General features: G+C 39.6%; 1 protein-coding gene across 1 annotated transcript; it reads left to right on the top strand.

Annotated features, from left to right (window-relative positions):
* The first annotated feature begins 521 nt into the window (after positions 1–521).
* Positions 522–16,192, top strand: copa (COPI coat complex subunit alpha). Its single transcript, XM_065276995.2, has 29 exons — positions 522–751; positions 1,210–1,323; positions 1,405–1,478; positions 1,597–1,677; positions 1,765–1,841; positions 2,001–2,110; positions 5,407–5,516; positions 5,626–5,725; positions 5,837–6,055; positions 6,130–6,280; positions 6,386–6,452; positions 6,554–6,629; positions 6,713–6,795; positions 6,881–7,106; positions 7,418–7,556; positions 7,650–7,812; positions 7,893–8,039; positions 8,588–8,777; positions 8,872–8,967; positions 9,203–9,291; positions 9,370–9,493; positions 9,610–9,699; positions 9,929–10,035; positions 10,119–10,268; positions 13,533–13,856; positions 13,940–14,050; positions 14,142–14,303; positions 14,994–15,188; positions 15,799–16,192. The coding sequence occupies exons 1-29, from the start codon at positions 712–714 to the stop codon at positions 15,856–15,858; spliced, it is 3,675 nt and encodes a 1,224-aa protein (XP_065133067.1). The 5' UTR covers positions 522–711; the 3' UTR covers positions 15,859–16,192.
* Positions 16,193–16,324: the final 132 nt, after the last annotated feature.

A 16,324-nucleotide genomic window follows, 5' to 3' on the forward strand; every position in this document is an offset into this window, starting at 1 on the left:
AAATTATAAAGTATGTAACGTCACAGACACTTCTAAGCACAACTGAGACTTATATTACATCTTGTAAAAATGGTCTTAATATGTCAAAATACAGAGAGCATAAAAAACATTTAGTAATAATAAAATAAAATATCAATAATTCAAAATAATTAATTGTCGGGCTCTTTTCACTATTTATGAATTTAAGAGTTGGGGGGGCTTTAAATGTTTTTAACGCAGAGAACGAAATGCTGCAGCCTGCGAAGGCCGCATATGCAGGATGCATACGTCATCCAGCGTGGTTTATTTAAGTTAAATGAACATTACATTCGCAAGTCATGAGTATATTATAACAACTAACGATTAACTAAGAATAACTGTTAACTTTATAATTGTTAATATTCTGAAATAAAACACTCTTGATGACGTATGCAGCCTAGAAATGCGACCTCCGTAGGCTGCAGCCTTCGGATTGAGAAACGGCCTCTGTGACGTGGACATTGAGACGTTGGCATTTGAATCGTAAAACTTTATTGTTCTCACACAGGAACACAGAACGGACTGAGTGGATTCGGTAGACGTGTCAGCTAAGGAAGTGAAGCTGCAGAAACATTTAACAGTCCCGCAAAACCCCTTTCTAACAGGGGATGATTTTAGGATTTAAATTCACGTAAATTGACCTTCATCTTTAAACGTAATACATTCCTATTCAGTTTTTTATTGTCAGTGAAAATGTTGACCAAATTTGAGACAAAGTCGGCCCGAGTGAAAGGTAAGTAGCGCCGTATCTGCTCAGGCTAACTTCATCTGACTGTTTCTTTACACGGACACCTTTATATGCGCCTGTATTTCATCTTATTTGTTTTGAACTGTTTGTGATATAATTTAAGAAATCACTGTGTAATATAATCTATAACTAATTGTATAGTGAATTTCGTCCTTTGACATTTGACTGAGTACTGTTAAGTCAGTCGATGTTAGCATACAGCTACTGGTTAGCAATACATAGATTGCAGAATGGATTAAAGTGACATGCTGATGGCATTAGCTGATATATTATTTATTATTACTTAGATTATATTAAAAGGGAGATAAATATGATATTATAAAGCAAACAGCACTGAAGTAAAATAGCTGTTACAGTACTAATCCACAATCTAGACTAGTTGTTGTTTCAATACACACTTATGCATATTTGTTGATCTCTCGATCGATCTTTTTCTCGTTTAGGACTAAGTTTTCACCCTAAAAGGCCCTGGATTCTTGCCAGTCTGCACAATGGAGTCATCCAGCTGTGGGACTATCGCATGTGTACCCTCATCGACAAGTTTGACGAGCATGATGGTATGACAAAGACTTATACATGATCTTATGGCCTCTGGTACTTCATTATAAGCTCTCACTATATTGTAAATTGTCATTTAGGTCCAGTCAGAGGTATTGACTTTCACAAGCAGCAGCCTCTGTTTGTGTCAGGAGGCGATGACTACAAGATCAAGGTTTGCATCCGTCACACCCAAATCTGATAAGAATAGCACGTTTTAATTTAGCAAGTTTATAGATTGAGAACATAATGCATTGATTAAAAAGGGTCATGTTTATTAATATTTATTTCAGGTCTGGAACTATAAACTGCGTCGGTGTCTTTTCACTCTTCTGGGACATCTTGATTACATTCGCACCACCTTCTTCCACCATGTAGGCTCTATATTTATAGTGCACTTTAATTTATTGTAACAATAATATATAGTACACAAGTCCAATATGTCTCATTCTCTTCTTCAGGAGTATCCCTGGATCCTTAGTGCATCTGATGATCAGACCATCCGCATTTGGAACTGGCAGTCCAGAACATGTGTCTGGTGAGTATTTGTACACATTTTCAGCTGAGGCTGGGACGATTAATTGTGCGATTATGCTTGCTTTGCAGTTCAATGAAATGCCATTACATCCAAAAGCCATAGGGCTCTCTCATGCAGAAACTCACTAACTCCCATATGGTCTCTGTGCTCTCTCTCCAGTGTGCTGACTGGCCATAATCACTATGTGATGTGTGCTCAGTTTCATCCCTCTGAGGACCTGGTGGTGTCAGCCAGCCTGGATCAGACTGTGCGCGTGTGGGATATTTCTGGTGAGGAGGTTTGGGACAGGATGGAGTGGTTTGGGAAGGCTGGGGACAGGGGGAATGGAAGGAGAATGTGGAGGAAGAGCGAGGTTGCCTATGGCGTACTCTTCCTCATGTTCTCCCTCTACAGTGTGTACAGAAAAAAACTCTGTGGGCTCTATGCAAAAATACCTCTCACACTCAGTTATAATGATATAGATACAGAAATTGCTCATGTTGTTTATGAGCAAGAGTATTGTCATGTATGAGTTTTACGGCAAACAATTTTTAACGTACATCACCTAAGGGCAGATTTTATTTATTTGTGATCTTGGTTGTGTCTCAATCAGCTACCTTGCTTCCTAAGTCATGAGTCAGTATATCCTATACAAAGTTTCAGGCAATCATATTTTTACATTGGGACACTGTTCACTTATTTTTCTGTGCAGGGACTGCTTAAGCACGTTGTGATAATTCACAACGGTTATTCATCAACAATCGGCAAAACCAACATCTCTCCGACTTAATTTTAAACACTTGTATATTATAGTGTTTATATAACGCTTGTATAAGTATATTATGAAAATCACTTTTATTCTCTTACATGATATCCGTGCATAAATTTAAAGGAATATTACATTTTAATATTTTTAAATGTAATATTTACATATAAAGTAAATTGTGGTTCCTTCCTGATTAGCAATGTGTATTTATATTAAAACTAAAGCAAACATTTTTCTTTTCAAAAATCATGTTGCGTTTTGTAAAGTCTGAGTTTGCTCAAGCGATTTCAGTTCGAGAGCTTCAGAAAAGGTCACATGATTTCTTGTAAGGAAATGGGAACCATTGATGCTCACTGGTTTTTGCGTTGCATTGTGTGAATTTTAAGGGTGCAAACAGGCCCTGACTACTGAACAAGTTCGCTGATTGAGACGCAGACCAAGTTTATGATAGGAACGCTGATATGAGAGGTGTTTTTGTTTTTTGCATGCTCTTATATAATTGTCAATGCCTGTATTTGACACCTGCTTTTCATTGCTTAACATGTTTCTCATTAACCTTTTAATCTGCTTGCTGTCTTAACTGTCTTAGAACTTTAATGTCCTAAAAACATGTTTAACAAGTTGTACTCTCTGTCATCTTTCGCTTCGCACACAAATTAACACCAATGTGCAAAACAGCTACGTGTATAGTATATAGATATGGAATGAAGTTTATAAATGTTGTCTTTTGCTATGATGCATGTATAAATATCAGATTATACGACTGCTTGAACTTAACAATATATGGATACAATCCTAAAATAACACCCATGACATTTTTACTATTATCACATTGCTATACGTTTTTGTAAAGTTTGTGTGTCTTTAAAGGGATAGTTCACCAAAAAATTTAAATTCTGTCATTGTTTACTGACCCTCAAGCTGTTACAAACCTGTATGAATATCTTCTGGTAAACACAAAGGAAGATATTTGTTATCAAGCAAGAGAACAGAAGCACCGTTTACTTCCATAGTAGGGAAGAACAATACTATGGAAGTCAATGGTGTTCAAAACCTGTTTGGTTACAAACATCGCTTAAAATATCTTTATTTGTGTTAAGCAGAACAAAGAAATTCATACATGTTTATAACAACACGAAGGTGAGTGAATGATAACAAAATTGTCATTTTTGGGTGAACTATCCATTTCATTTCCACTTACTTGAAAAAAAAAATGTCATTCAATGACTCTCAAACCTACCGAGCCCCTAAGGGGACATAGAGAAAAAATTAAATTAAGTTTAGTTTCATGTGCTCCCGCGAAACCTTCATGTGCTCACGCAAAACCTTCATGTGCTCACGCGAAACCATGTGCAGAATTTTAGTTTTGTGTGCTCGTGTGAAACTATCGTGCGCGCATGTGAAACTTTCGCTTTCACGTGCTCGCGCGATAGCTTCAAGTGAGCACGCGAAACTAAACGTAAAAAAAATTCTGCACATGAAAGTTTCGCGTGAGCACATGAAACGAAACTTAATTTTTTCTCTATGTCACCTTAGGGGCTCCGTACAAACCCTAGTGCATGATTAAAAGATAATTTGATCTATCATTGTATCGCTAACAAATGCATGAATTAACTGCGGTATTTCTCACCCATCTAACGTTCAGCGCCCCTCCAGAGAACATTAGACACGCTCCATTCCCATCAATCCACCAGTCCATTCATTCACCGCTCACTTCCTGTGCAGCTCCCATGAACCCCCGCCCCGGAAACATCCACATGTGTACAGCGGTCACTACTGCAGCAGCTTTTGTTGGACTTTTAATCATTCGGCATTTGTGCTTAGATCTCAGACACACATTCTGTTCTCCTCTTCTCTCTGGGTCTTAACCTGAGTTAAGCTGATCATCTCACGTTTTTCAAACCCAATCTTTCCAACCCAATTTTTCTCACCAACCCAATGTGATTTTTAGGTCTCTCTCTAATAACAACCACAATCTAGGTGTTCTGCCTTCTGATTTACACCTGTTGTCGGGTACAATTTATTACCTTTTGGTGGAGTTCACTATAGTTAAACCTTAAAGGGACACTCTACTTTTAAACAAAAATAAAAGGCTAATTTTCCAGCTCCCCTAGAGTTAAACATTTGATTTTTACCGTTTCGGAATCCATTCAGCCGATCTCCGGGTCTGGCGGTACCACTTTTAGAGCATAGCTTAGGATAATTCATTGAATCTGATTAGACCATTAGCATCGCGCTCAAAAATAACCAAAGAGTTTCAATATTTTTTGCTATTTAAAATTTGACTCTTCTGTAGTTACATTGTGTAGTACGACCTACGGAAAAGAAAAAAAATTAAGTATTTTTTCCGTCGGTCTTAGTACACGATGTAACTACAGAATAGTCAAGTTTTAAAATGGAAAAATATCGAAACTCTGGTTAATTTTGAATGTGATGCTAATGGTCAAATCAGATTCAATGAATTATGCTAAAAGTGATACTGCCAGACCAAGAGATCAGCTGAATGGATTCCAAAAAGGTAAAAATCAAATAATCAGCACTAGGGGAGCTGGAAAATGAGCCTTTTTTTTTTTTAAGCGGAGTGTCCCTTTAACTGAGGTTAAGACCGACAGTAATGGAGGACGTTTGTTGTGTTTGCCTTCTAATGTGCCTGAAAATGTTTAGCGGCCCAACAAAATATTCAAGCGTTACTGTCAAACAACTGGCTTTTTATAAATGCCAATTTTAATGATGTTCCTCTCTTTTCCCTTCCCGGTACGTGGTTGTTCCTGTGTAACTTGTTAATGGGACTGTGTGTGGGACTGTAAATGTTGATTCCAGGTCTGAGGAAGAAGAATTTGTCTCCGGGTGCTGTGGATGCGGAGGTGCGCGGCATCTCTGGTGTCGATCTGTTCGGGGCATCTGATGCCGTGGTGAAACACGTTCTGGAGGTGAAAATTTGCTTTATTTAGACATCATTTTGGTTATTTAAGATCAATTAATGTATGATCAAGTTGATGTATGTCTGTGCAAATATACAAGTTTGTTTTTGGCTCTTAGGGTCATGATCGAGGGGTAAACTGGGCGGCTTTCCATCCCAGCATGCCTCTTATTGTATCAGGGGCAGATGACCGTCAGGTGAAGATCTGGAGAATGAACGGTAAGGTTTAAAAAGTTAGATTTTAGATATTGTGTTTAGATGGTTTAATATTGTTATATGATCAGCTTAACAGGGAGATACACGGCACAAATATTTTGTCTTGTTTTGTAGAGTCAAAAGCATGGGAGTTGGACACCTGTAGGGGGCACTACAACAACGTGTCCTGTGCAGTGTTTCACCCTCGCCAGGAGCTCATCCTGTCCAACTCTGAGGACAAGAGCATCCGTGTGTGGGACATGTCTAAGAGAACCGGAGTCCAGACCTTTCGCAGAGACCACGACCGTTTCTGGGTGCTGGGAGCTCACCCCAACCTCAACCTGTTTGCTGCTGGTAGGTAACAGGTGACTTTGGGATTGGTTTGGGCAGTGATGTGATGCTTTAAATTGTAATCATCTCTGTGTCAGGTCATGACAGTGGGATGCTGGTGTTTAAGCTGGAGAGGGAGCGTCCAGCCTACGCCGTGTACGGTAACATGCTGTACTACGTAAAGGACCGTTTCTTGCGTCAGCTGGATTTCAACAGCAGTAAGGACACAGCTGTGATGCAGCTGCGCAGGTATGTGGATTATTGACTGTTTAAGATGCTGTGCAGTGATTGGTTCATTTTTAAATGTAGTTCATTACCGTACATATTTAAATATTTTTTTTTTTATGCTGACAGCGGTTCAAAATTCCCAGTGTTCAGTATGTCTTACAACCCTGCTGAGAATGCTGTGTTATTGTGCACTGTGAGTATTGTTGTATTTTATTGAAAAGAGAACGTAAAGTATGTTTAAACAAATTTTAATAGAGTGGATTTGAACATGCATCAATCGTTTGTCCTTTCTAGAGAGCCACTAACCTGGAAAACAGCACTTATGACTTGTACTCCATCCCAAGAGAGAGTGACTCCCAGAATCCTGATGGTAAAATTACATTTCAAAAAAGTATAAATCCCCCTCACTTGCTCAGTTTTGAGTCATTCACGCTTTGATTTGTGAATGTTTAGCTCCTGAGGGTAAACGCTCCTCTGGCCTGACTGCAGTGTGGGTGGCCAGGAACCGGTTTGCCGTGCTCGATCGTATGCACTCGGTGAGTCAATAGAGTAATGTACTAGTCAAAAACTCTGTGCTTGCATAAAACTCAAGTTAAAATATTCCCCTGCTTTCCACCTCAGCTGCTGATAAAGAATTTGAAGAATGAGATCGTGAAGAAGGTGCAGGTGCCGAGCTGCGAGGAGATCTTCTACGCTGGAACAGGATCTCTGTTGCTGCGGGACGCTGACGGAGTCACACTCTTTGACGTGCAGCAGAAGCGCTCCCTCGCCACCGTCAAAATCGCTAAGGTCAAATATGTGGTGTGGAGCGCCGATGCCAACCACGTGGCTCTGCTGGCCAAACACGGTACTGCAACTTCTCAGGTTTTGGTGCTTTGATGGTTTTGGCGCTATTCTATTGCGTAGTACCCCACGGGTCAGGTCATGTCAGCTCATTTTACTTTGGCTTGGTTAGCTTTTCCATTGAGTTTAGTACCACTTGTGAGTGTGAGGGATTCAAAACTGCAGAAACTGTAAAAATAATCAGAAGGGTTGCAAAAATGCTCTTGTAGCAGCACAAAATGTCCAACATTTAGGTTTTGTTTGGATTACTAGGCTTCATTTTTTTTGCCTTATCAAATGAAATAATACTAAATAATCGCTTCTTTCAACCATCAGCCATCATGATCTGCAACAAGAAGTTGGACAGCCTGTGTAACATCCACGAGAACATCCGAGTGAAGAGCGGTGCCTGGGCTGAGAATGATGTCTTCATCTACACCACTTCCAACCATATCAAATATGCTCTCACCTCAGGGTATTGCACTAGCTTGCACACACAACGAATGCCAAATTGTTTGTACATTTTCAACTATTTTTGTGATTAAATTTGACCTTATGTGTCTCGCAGTGATCACGGTATAATCCGTACCTTGGACCTGCCCATCTACGTGACAAGAGTCAGAGGCAACAGTGTGTACTGTCTGGATCGTGAATGCAGGCCACGAGTGCTCAACATTGACCCCACAGAGTATCGTTTTAAACTGGCTCTGGTCAATCGCAAATACGAAGAGGTTTGTTTTGAGTTTTTTTCAGCAGTGTTTTTCAGGTTATTTTTTTCTGGGTATTTTTCTAACCACCTCATCTTCCTCAGGTTCTTCATATGGTGCGCAATGCTAAACTGGTAGGCCAGTCCATCATTGCCTATCTGCAGAAGAAGGGTTACCCAGAGGTTGCGCTGCACTTCGTCAAGGACGAGAAGACTCGCTTTAGCCTGGCACTGGAGTGTGGAAACATTGAGGTATGCAGAAGTGACGATAAATTCTGTTAAAGGCCTTTAAGAAGTCAAAATAAAAGTTTTATTTAACTCTTCTCTGCCCAGCATTTTTTTTAAGTTGCCAGCCAGCGCCTGAATTTTTTATGATTTTCACAAAAGTTTAATGCCTTCAAGAAAATGTTCTTCTATAAATATATAAACATACAATAATTCAAATGAAAGAACAGACCATTTGCTTTCAAACAAACAAACAAAACAAGTTTCATCCACTCTTCATTTGTTCTCTTTTTTATCACCTCTCAAATATGGAGAGGTTTCTTCAAAAATACAAAATTTAGCAAAAAGCTGAGATTCTTGCATTTTCCTGTAAAGGACTTTTGTTAGAGATCACATTCAGTGTGTTTTATAAGTTGTGTAATAGTGCCACCTAGTGGATAATAACAAAAATACAGAATGACGTAAAAACTCTTCAGGGAAGCGTCATTGGAAGGGAAGCGTTTTCCCATCAATGGCAGAGAAAGAGTTCATATTTTAAGTCAACACAAAAAACAACTTTGTCTTCATTCCTGCAGGTGGCGCTGGAGGCTGCAAAAGCCCTGGACGAACGTAGCTGCTGGGAGCGTCTCGGCGAAGCTGCTCTTCTCCAGGGTCATCACCAGGTGGTGGAGATGTGCTACCAGCGAACCAAGAATTTCGACAAGCTCACGTTCCTGTACCTCATCACGGGCAACCTGACCAAGCTCAGGAAGATGATGAAGATAGGTGAGTGAGGAGGAAGAAGTTCAAGCATGTGTTCAAAACTTTGTATTTTTATTTTTGAGGTATGTTTAAATGTTGCTTCTGGTATGTGTTACAGCTGAGATTAGAAAAGACATGAGCGGACACTATCAGGGTGCTCTTTACCTGGGTGATGTCAGCGAGCGTGTGCGAATCCTGAAGAACTGTGGACAGAGTATGTGCCAACACTACTATGAATAAACTACATACTGCGGGGAAAATAAGTATTTCACAAATCAGAAAATCAGTAAGGGGATTATTGACACAAATATTTTCACCAGATGTAGCCATCAAGCCAAATATTGAATTCATACGAAGAAATCAGAACATTTAAGTATACAAGTTGAGTCATAATAAATAAAGTGAAATTCCCATAATCTTAATGAAGTCTCTATCACTAAAATTCCCAGAGTCTTTGGCTTACCTGACTGCTGCCACTCATGGGATGGACGAAGAAGCAGAGGCCCTCAAAGAGACCTTTGATCTGGAAAAAGAAGTGGTTAGTTATGCTCTTATAACTGTGAGAGACATGCACCTATAAATGTTTGATTGACAGGTGAATTCTTCCAACGTGCAGGTGCCTGAAGTCGACCCCAATGCTCAGCTGTTGCAGCCACCACCTCCCATCAACCCCTTGGACACCAACTGGCCTCTGCTCACTGTTTCTAAGGGCTTCTTTGAGGGAGCCATTGGTGCCAAAGGTGATTGACAGTCTTTTGATACTTAACCAGATTCGTGGTTGGTAACTACCAGGACTTTTGAAGTTTGATGGAACTTATTTAGCAGAATACCAATACGTTGTGGTTTTGTTGAAAAGGTAAAGCAGGACAGATGGTTGCTGATCTTGACATGGATACCGCAGGAGCAGAAGGATGGGGAGAAGATGCAGAACTTCATCTGGATGAAGGTCTTTCTTTTTCTATCGTGTTGTTATTTAGCTCATTACTCATTAGTTGATCATGTTGGTTGCTTAAATATTAAACTTGCTCATGTATTGAATATAATTTTCCTGGTGGATAATAAAATGGACAAAAAATGTTAAAAGGGGGATCTGATGTATATTTAGAGACCAGAATATCATGAAGGCTTATGGCATTTTTATCAGAATGTTCATCCATCATGCTTGCTTTCCTCAGATGGATTCATGGATGCTCAGGAAGGTTTGGGAGACGAGGGAACTATCGGGAAGGATGAAGGCGGAGGCTGGGATGTTGAGGAAGATCTGGACCTTCCACCAGAACTTGTGAGTATCAGTCTTTTATTTTGAAATGAAATCAAATTCTACAATAGTAAATATCTAATCACTTGTGCTTCCTTAACCAATAGGATGTGCCCTCTGTTGGAGGAGGTGGGGCCGAAGGGGAAGGTTTCTTTGTACCGCCCACCAAGGGCACAAGCCCCACCCAGACTTGGTGCAACAACTCTCAGCTGGCTGTGGATCACATCTTGGCCGGCTCCTTCGAGACAGCTATGAGGGTAAAATACAACAGGGGTGTGATTCTTCAGGATAAATCCGGAATTCCGGCTTTTCCGACCTGAAAATGAGGCTTTTGTGAATCATGCAAATCCAATTGTTTATGTGTGTGGGGGGGGGGGGGGTTTGCAAGGCACCGTTATAAATAACCGCATATCACTTCGCATTAGTCTATTTATTTGTCACGATGGAACTTCATTCAAAGCAGAGCTCACCAAACAGCTTGCAGTCAGATCTCCGGCGTGTGGTGTTGGCTGCGAATTAAAAAAAAATCATGCGTTCGCCTACAAATAGTATGAGAGAAACACATCTTTCACTCTCAACCAAACTAACAAACTAGCCAATCAGAAGTAGAATGGGGAGGGGTCTTTGAGGTGTGGCTGAGATCCAGCTACTGTACAGATGCCGCGCGGCTGCGGAGAAGTCATAACAAGTTAACGTTGTCAGCAGGATGAAGAGTAAGTTTATGAAGCCTAGGTAAGACAACCTAATTGATAAAGGACCTAAATCAGTGGCGCTGGGCATGGATAGAAGGAATAGGCAGAGATAAACAGCATTTTAGTAGTAAGAAAATTAAGAGAACCCGCCAGGTGTTTGCTCCTTTACAAAACTGTCCGTTTCAAATCAGGCTATGCCAGTAATGTGAATATCAGATTTCTCGTCGAGGTGAAATGCTGTCTCGCAATATCAATTCAAAGTTGCGTTTGTGTCAAAACGTTTGCTTGCATTATTATTCTGTAATCACATACGCACGCATCCACGCAAATCAGATCCAACGTCATCCTGACAAACACACGCCTGTATTTGGTCCTCTTAATGGTGAATCTGGCAGTAATGCTTGTGATTACAGAAAAATATAATGACAAACACACACATTCATGGATCTGGTTTGCCTGTGTGTGTCTGTGTGCGCGTGTGTGTGCGCGTGTGTGTGTGTGTGTGTGTGTGTGTGTGTGTGTGTGTGTGTGTGTGTGTGTGTGTGTGTGTGTGTGTGTGTGTGTGTGTGTGTGTGTGTGTGTGTGTGTGTGAAATGCGTAGCTCGACTGTGCCAAAAGAACTATGCAAAAGACAAATGCGCTTGACTGCCCTTCCAGAAATTCACAACATTTGAATTAAGTAACAAATGTTGTAATCAATAATTAATCTGTATTAAATGCCCCCACTAACATGTTCTATAAACATTTAACACAGACCTGCCAACCTGTACGCATTTTGCGTAGCAGGTACTCATTTTGACCTCAAAATACGGTGGTACGATTTGTCACTCTAAACTACGCAAAAACCTGATGACGCCCTTTGCCGCGCGGAGTACTCAAAAGAAGCAACAGAAAAAAGAAAAAATATGTCCAATCATAGCACTGGGCTCATCCACCACATAGAAAGTGGGGATGATTGACAAGTCGTATGGCCAATCAGTGACAAGAGTCTTCTATCGATGGAATCACAAAATCCAGCGTGATCTCCTTCCTCCACCCGCAGTTTCTGACAATCTTTTTCAACGGAGAGTCAAGACGTCTGACCCGCTAAGGTAAACTGGTCAGGGATGTGCAAATAATGAAATAATGCATTAGCTTAATCCTATGAAGTCGACGGTCGCGCGGGCTCCGTTTCATAGCATGCACTTGACCGCAAGATGCGCTAACATTACTTCTGATTTGTAAATGAGCATCATTTATAGTTGAGCGCTTACGAAAAACTACAATGATTTTACCATGGGGAGAGCATCCAGTTTTAGTCAAATAAAAACGGAAAGTTCACTCTCAGTGAAGGGAATCCACCTGACATCCGAGTGAAGCGGATTAAATGCGTTCTGAAATAACGCGCTCTTGATAATTGTCAATAAAATAAAACGTCATATACAAACCACATCAAATAAAGTTTTATAAATGGAGAATATCTCGTGTCTCGAGCGCCCAAGTGATAGGTGCCTATGCCGTACTGTACTGTAAACAAAGCTACAATAAATTACAGACAGACATACAGTAAAAGCACTACTGTCACAGTTATGGTTGAATTTAAAGCAGTGTTAACTCTAAAATACTGTCTTAAAGGTATAGTTAACTTAAAACATGTAATTCAGTCATAGTTTACATAACAGAACAGACCATCCAAACATTTATGAGTTTCTTTATTGTGTGATACACAAGTTATTTTAAAGAGTGTTGATAACCACAGTGTCTGGTCCCCACTCCATTGTATTTTTTGCTAGTCAGGGAAAAACAAAAAAAATTTTCTCAATTTGTTTTGTGTGTGTTTCACTCAAGAAAGAAATCATGAAGGTTAGACACAATATGAGGTTGAGTAAATGATAACAGAATGTCATTTGTGGGTTAACCATCTCCCACTATTTAACAGTAATATCACTTTTAACAGTGTTTGTGCAGACATGCTAAACTTTGGAGAATACAGTATTTAACATTAATAATGTTATTAATCACCATGTAAGGCATATTTAGTTAAACATGATTTTATTCACATTTATAATTATTTTTAAAGCAGATTATGGCAGGATGGGGAAAAAAGTGAGTGCAATGTGCAGCATGTTACCTTGAAAGTTACCAAGAGGTGTGTGTGCGTGCATGTGCGCGTGCATGTGTTAAATTATATGTTAAAAACCTGTGTTCTGTCCTTTCGGCCGATGCTAGTGTACTCAAAAAAAAATTCCAAGGTTGGCAGGTCTGTTAACATGTAAATAGCGAATCTCATTTATCAAATTGTGTATGTGGCTTGTGTGCCTTATTATTACCATATGCAACCAAAGATTTTACTAAAAGGGCATACATTTGTTTAGAAGAACATAAAAATCCTTATAGATCTAGTCACTTATTTTTACTCTCAAAATGCACCACATTGATGTATTAACCTTTAAATGCACAAAATGATTTTGTTCAGTCTGATGCAGTGGCAAGGCTACATAATGGTCAGGGTGGCACTTGCCCACGCAGATTGATGATTGGACACTCAGATCGATCAACTTTGAGCCTAAATTATATTTCAACTGTATTTCATTTTATATATATGTGTGTGTGTGTGTGTGTGTGTGTGTGTGTGTGTGTGTGTGTGTGTGTGTGTGTGCGTGTGTGTGTGCGTGTGTGTGTGCGTGTGTGTGTCGCCACGTCATGGTAGGTGTGCCGTATATTTTCCTGCTTTTTTGTCCTTTGCCAATCACACCTATGATACAAGCATTACAATTTCTACACAAGCGTTCATGTCACAGTTTCGATTTTGTCTGTAATGAAGGTCGTCTCTCACTCTTTTTCCTACAGTTGCTACACGATCAGGTCGGTGTGGTTCAGTTTGGGCCCTATAAGCAGATTTTCATGCAGACCCTGTCCCGCGGTCACACCTGTTACCTGGGTCTTCCATCTCTGCCCTGCTTGCACAGTTACCCGCAAAGGAACTGGAAGGACAGCGGTGCTAAAGGAGGCCTGCCAGCGGTGGGCTTGCGTCTGTCTGACCTCATTTCGCGCCTGCAGCAGTGCTACCAGTTGACCACGGCCGGGCGCTTCGAGGATGCCGTTGAGCGCTTCAGGGCCATCCTGCTGTCAGTTCCACTGCTCGTGGTTGACAACAAACAAGAGATTGCAGAGGTATGTGAGAGAGATGGTGGTAAATTACATTTCTCTCGGTGTTTATTCGTGTCTTATTTTTATATCAAACCTTATAATTACAGGCCCAGCAGCTGATCACTATCTGTAAAGAGTACATCATCGGCCTCAGTATGGAGACGGAGAGGAAGAAACTTCCTAAAGACTCTCTAGATGACCAAAAGCGACTGTGTGAGGTGTGATCACTTAGATTTTTTTAGTACAGTACAGTAGAGATTGTATATTATGTGTTTGCTAATATTTTATTTTCTATGTGTTTGCGTCAAGATGGCAGCATACTTCACACACTGCAGTCTCCAGCCTGTCCATATGGTGTTGGTGTTGAGAACAGCTCTCAATCTTTTCTTCAAACTCCGTAACTTCAAAACAGCAGCTGGATTCGCTCGCCGTCTCCTTGAGCTCGGCCCCAAACCAGAAGTTGCACAACAGGTAAAAAGATAACGGTCGTGTGGATGAGAAATATACCCAAAACATGTTTTGCTTTATATGTAGGAATGTTGACAGGTTTGTCTAAGGATTAGATTTGGGATTTAAGTTGCTTAAAATATACATTTAACGGTGATGCCCTAAAAGAACCATTTTTGACCCTGGACCACAAAAAGGGTCAATTTTTGAAATTGAGATTTATACATCTGAAAGATAACAAACCATACATCAATGAAAAATCTTATTTATGATAGTACAATATTTGGCTAAGATATATCTATTTAAAAATCTGATGGTGCAAAAAACTCAATATAAAGAAAATCGCCTTTAAAGTTCTCCAAATGAAGTCTTTAGTACTGCATCCACTCACAAAAATAAAGTTTTGATATATTTAAATATCTTAATGGGACATGATCTTTACATAATATCCTACTCATTTTTGGCATAAAAGAAAAGTCAATAACTTTGACCCATACGATGTATTATTGGCTTTTGCTACAAATATACCCATGTGACTTATGACTTGTTTTGTAGTCCCGGGTCATATTTTTGGTTCCTCAATGAACTGTTCCGTCAAAGGTTTTTAGAAGAAACATTTCTTGCAAAATATTTCAACGTTTTGCATGCCAGCTTTCTTTCCCCCCCTATTTGTACTCTTGCTTTGTAAGTAATGTCTTGTCCTTGGTTTCTCAGACACGAAAGATTCTTGCAGCTTGTGAGAAGAGCCTGACAGATGCACACCAACTGAACTACGACCCCCACAATCCCTTTGACATCTGCGCAGCATCATACACTCCCCTGTACCGTGGGCGGCCCGTAGAGAAGTGTCCTCTGTCTGGAGCTTGCTACTGCCCGAAATACAAAGGAGAGGTCTGCAGGGTCACACAGGTCAGTACTGAGCCCTCGTAATGTCTGTTTATAAAATATATATACACTAAAGGTGAAAAGTTTTTAAACACTTAACTGAAATGTTAACTGTGATCTTAAATCATTTAATCTGAAGGTGTATGGTTAATTGCTTGAAAATACTCTTGTATACAAAATATAGCTGTACTAAAAAGATTCATTTCTGTTATTAGAAAACTAATGTTTATTTGAAAATTTTATTTTTGAAATAGATGAAAAGAGCCCAGATTAACTCGATAACTTCGATATTCTTATAAAATCATCCTAAGGTGAAACGTCAAGATGATTATTGATTAATAAATCAATCAATCACTTGAGTACGGTTTTGCAATTTCTAGGCAAAGTGTGACTGCACTTCAGATGATAAAATATAACAGAGTTTTAATTTATTTTGGATGCTTTTGTTCATCAACATATTTCCCACAGTTACATTCGTGTTATGCCATAGTTAGGACAAGTTAATTATTGTTCTGTAATGTGAAAAAATATAAATAAAGACCCGGTTGTGTATATTGATGGAAACATGTTATATTATCAGTATGTAATATGAGTATGAGAAAACATTTTCATTTGGCCGTTTCTTGTTTCCTAGGTTACCCAGATCGGTAAAGATGTCATTGGATTGCGCGTCAGCCCGTTACAGTTCCGTTGAACGATTGACGTCAACATCAATGGAAACGGATGAGGATGTCTTTCTCGTGATTTTCTTTAAGATAATGTAACAAAAACTAATGTGTGATCAGAGCAAAAGGAAGTTAGAAAAAAATCCCTTATGTATAATGACTTGTCTGTGACTTGCTTTGCATTATTATATATATGAAGTCTCTGTATCTTTATGCTCGCCTAACGGAAGGGTTTCTCTTTCTTCAGTATGAGTAACTAACTGTACATCTATAACCCTGTCTCAAGTGCATTCATGCATTATAAGCATGCAACACACACTTTTCTTTCCTGTTCTCTTATGGAAATAAAATTCTGGAAACAAATATGGTTTACTGTCCTCCTCATTTTAAATGTTACTGTTTATATCCAAGACTGAACTAGTTATGACTTGTATAGCATTTTAAACTTAATTAGCAAGAAAGTCATATAGCCACGCTGATACAGTGACTTAAAAA

Source organism: Paramisgurnus dabryanus, chromosome 6, assembly GCF_030506205.2.
Source record: "Paramisgurnus dabryanus chromosome 6, PD_genome_1.1, whole genome shotgun sequence".
NCBI lineage: Eukaryota > Metazoa > Chordata > Actinopteri > Cypriniformes > Cobitidae > Paramisgurnus > Paramisgurnus dabryanus.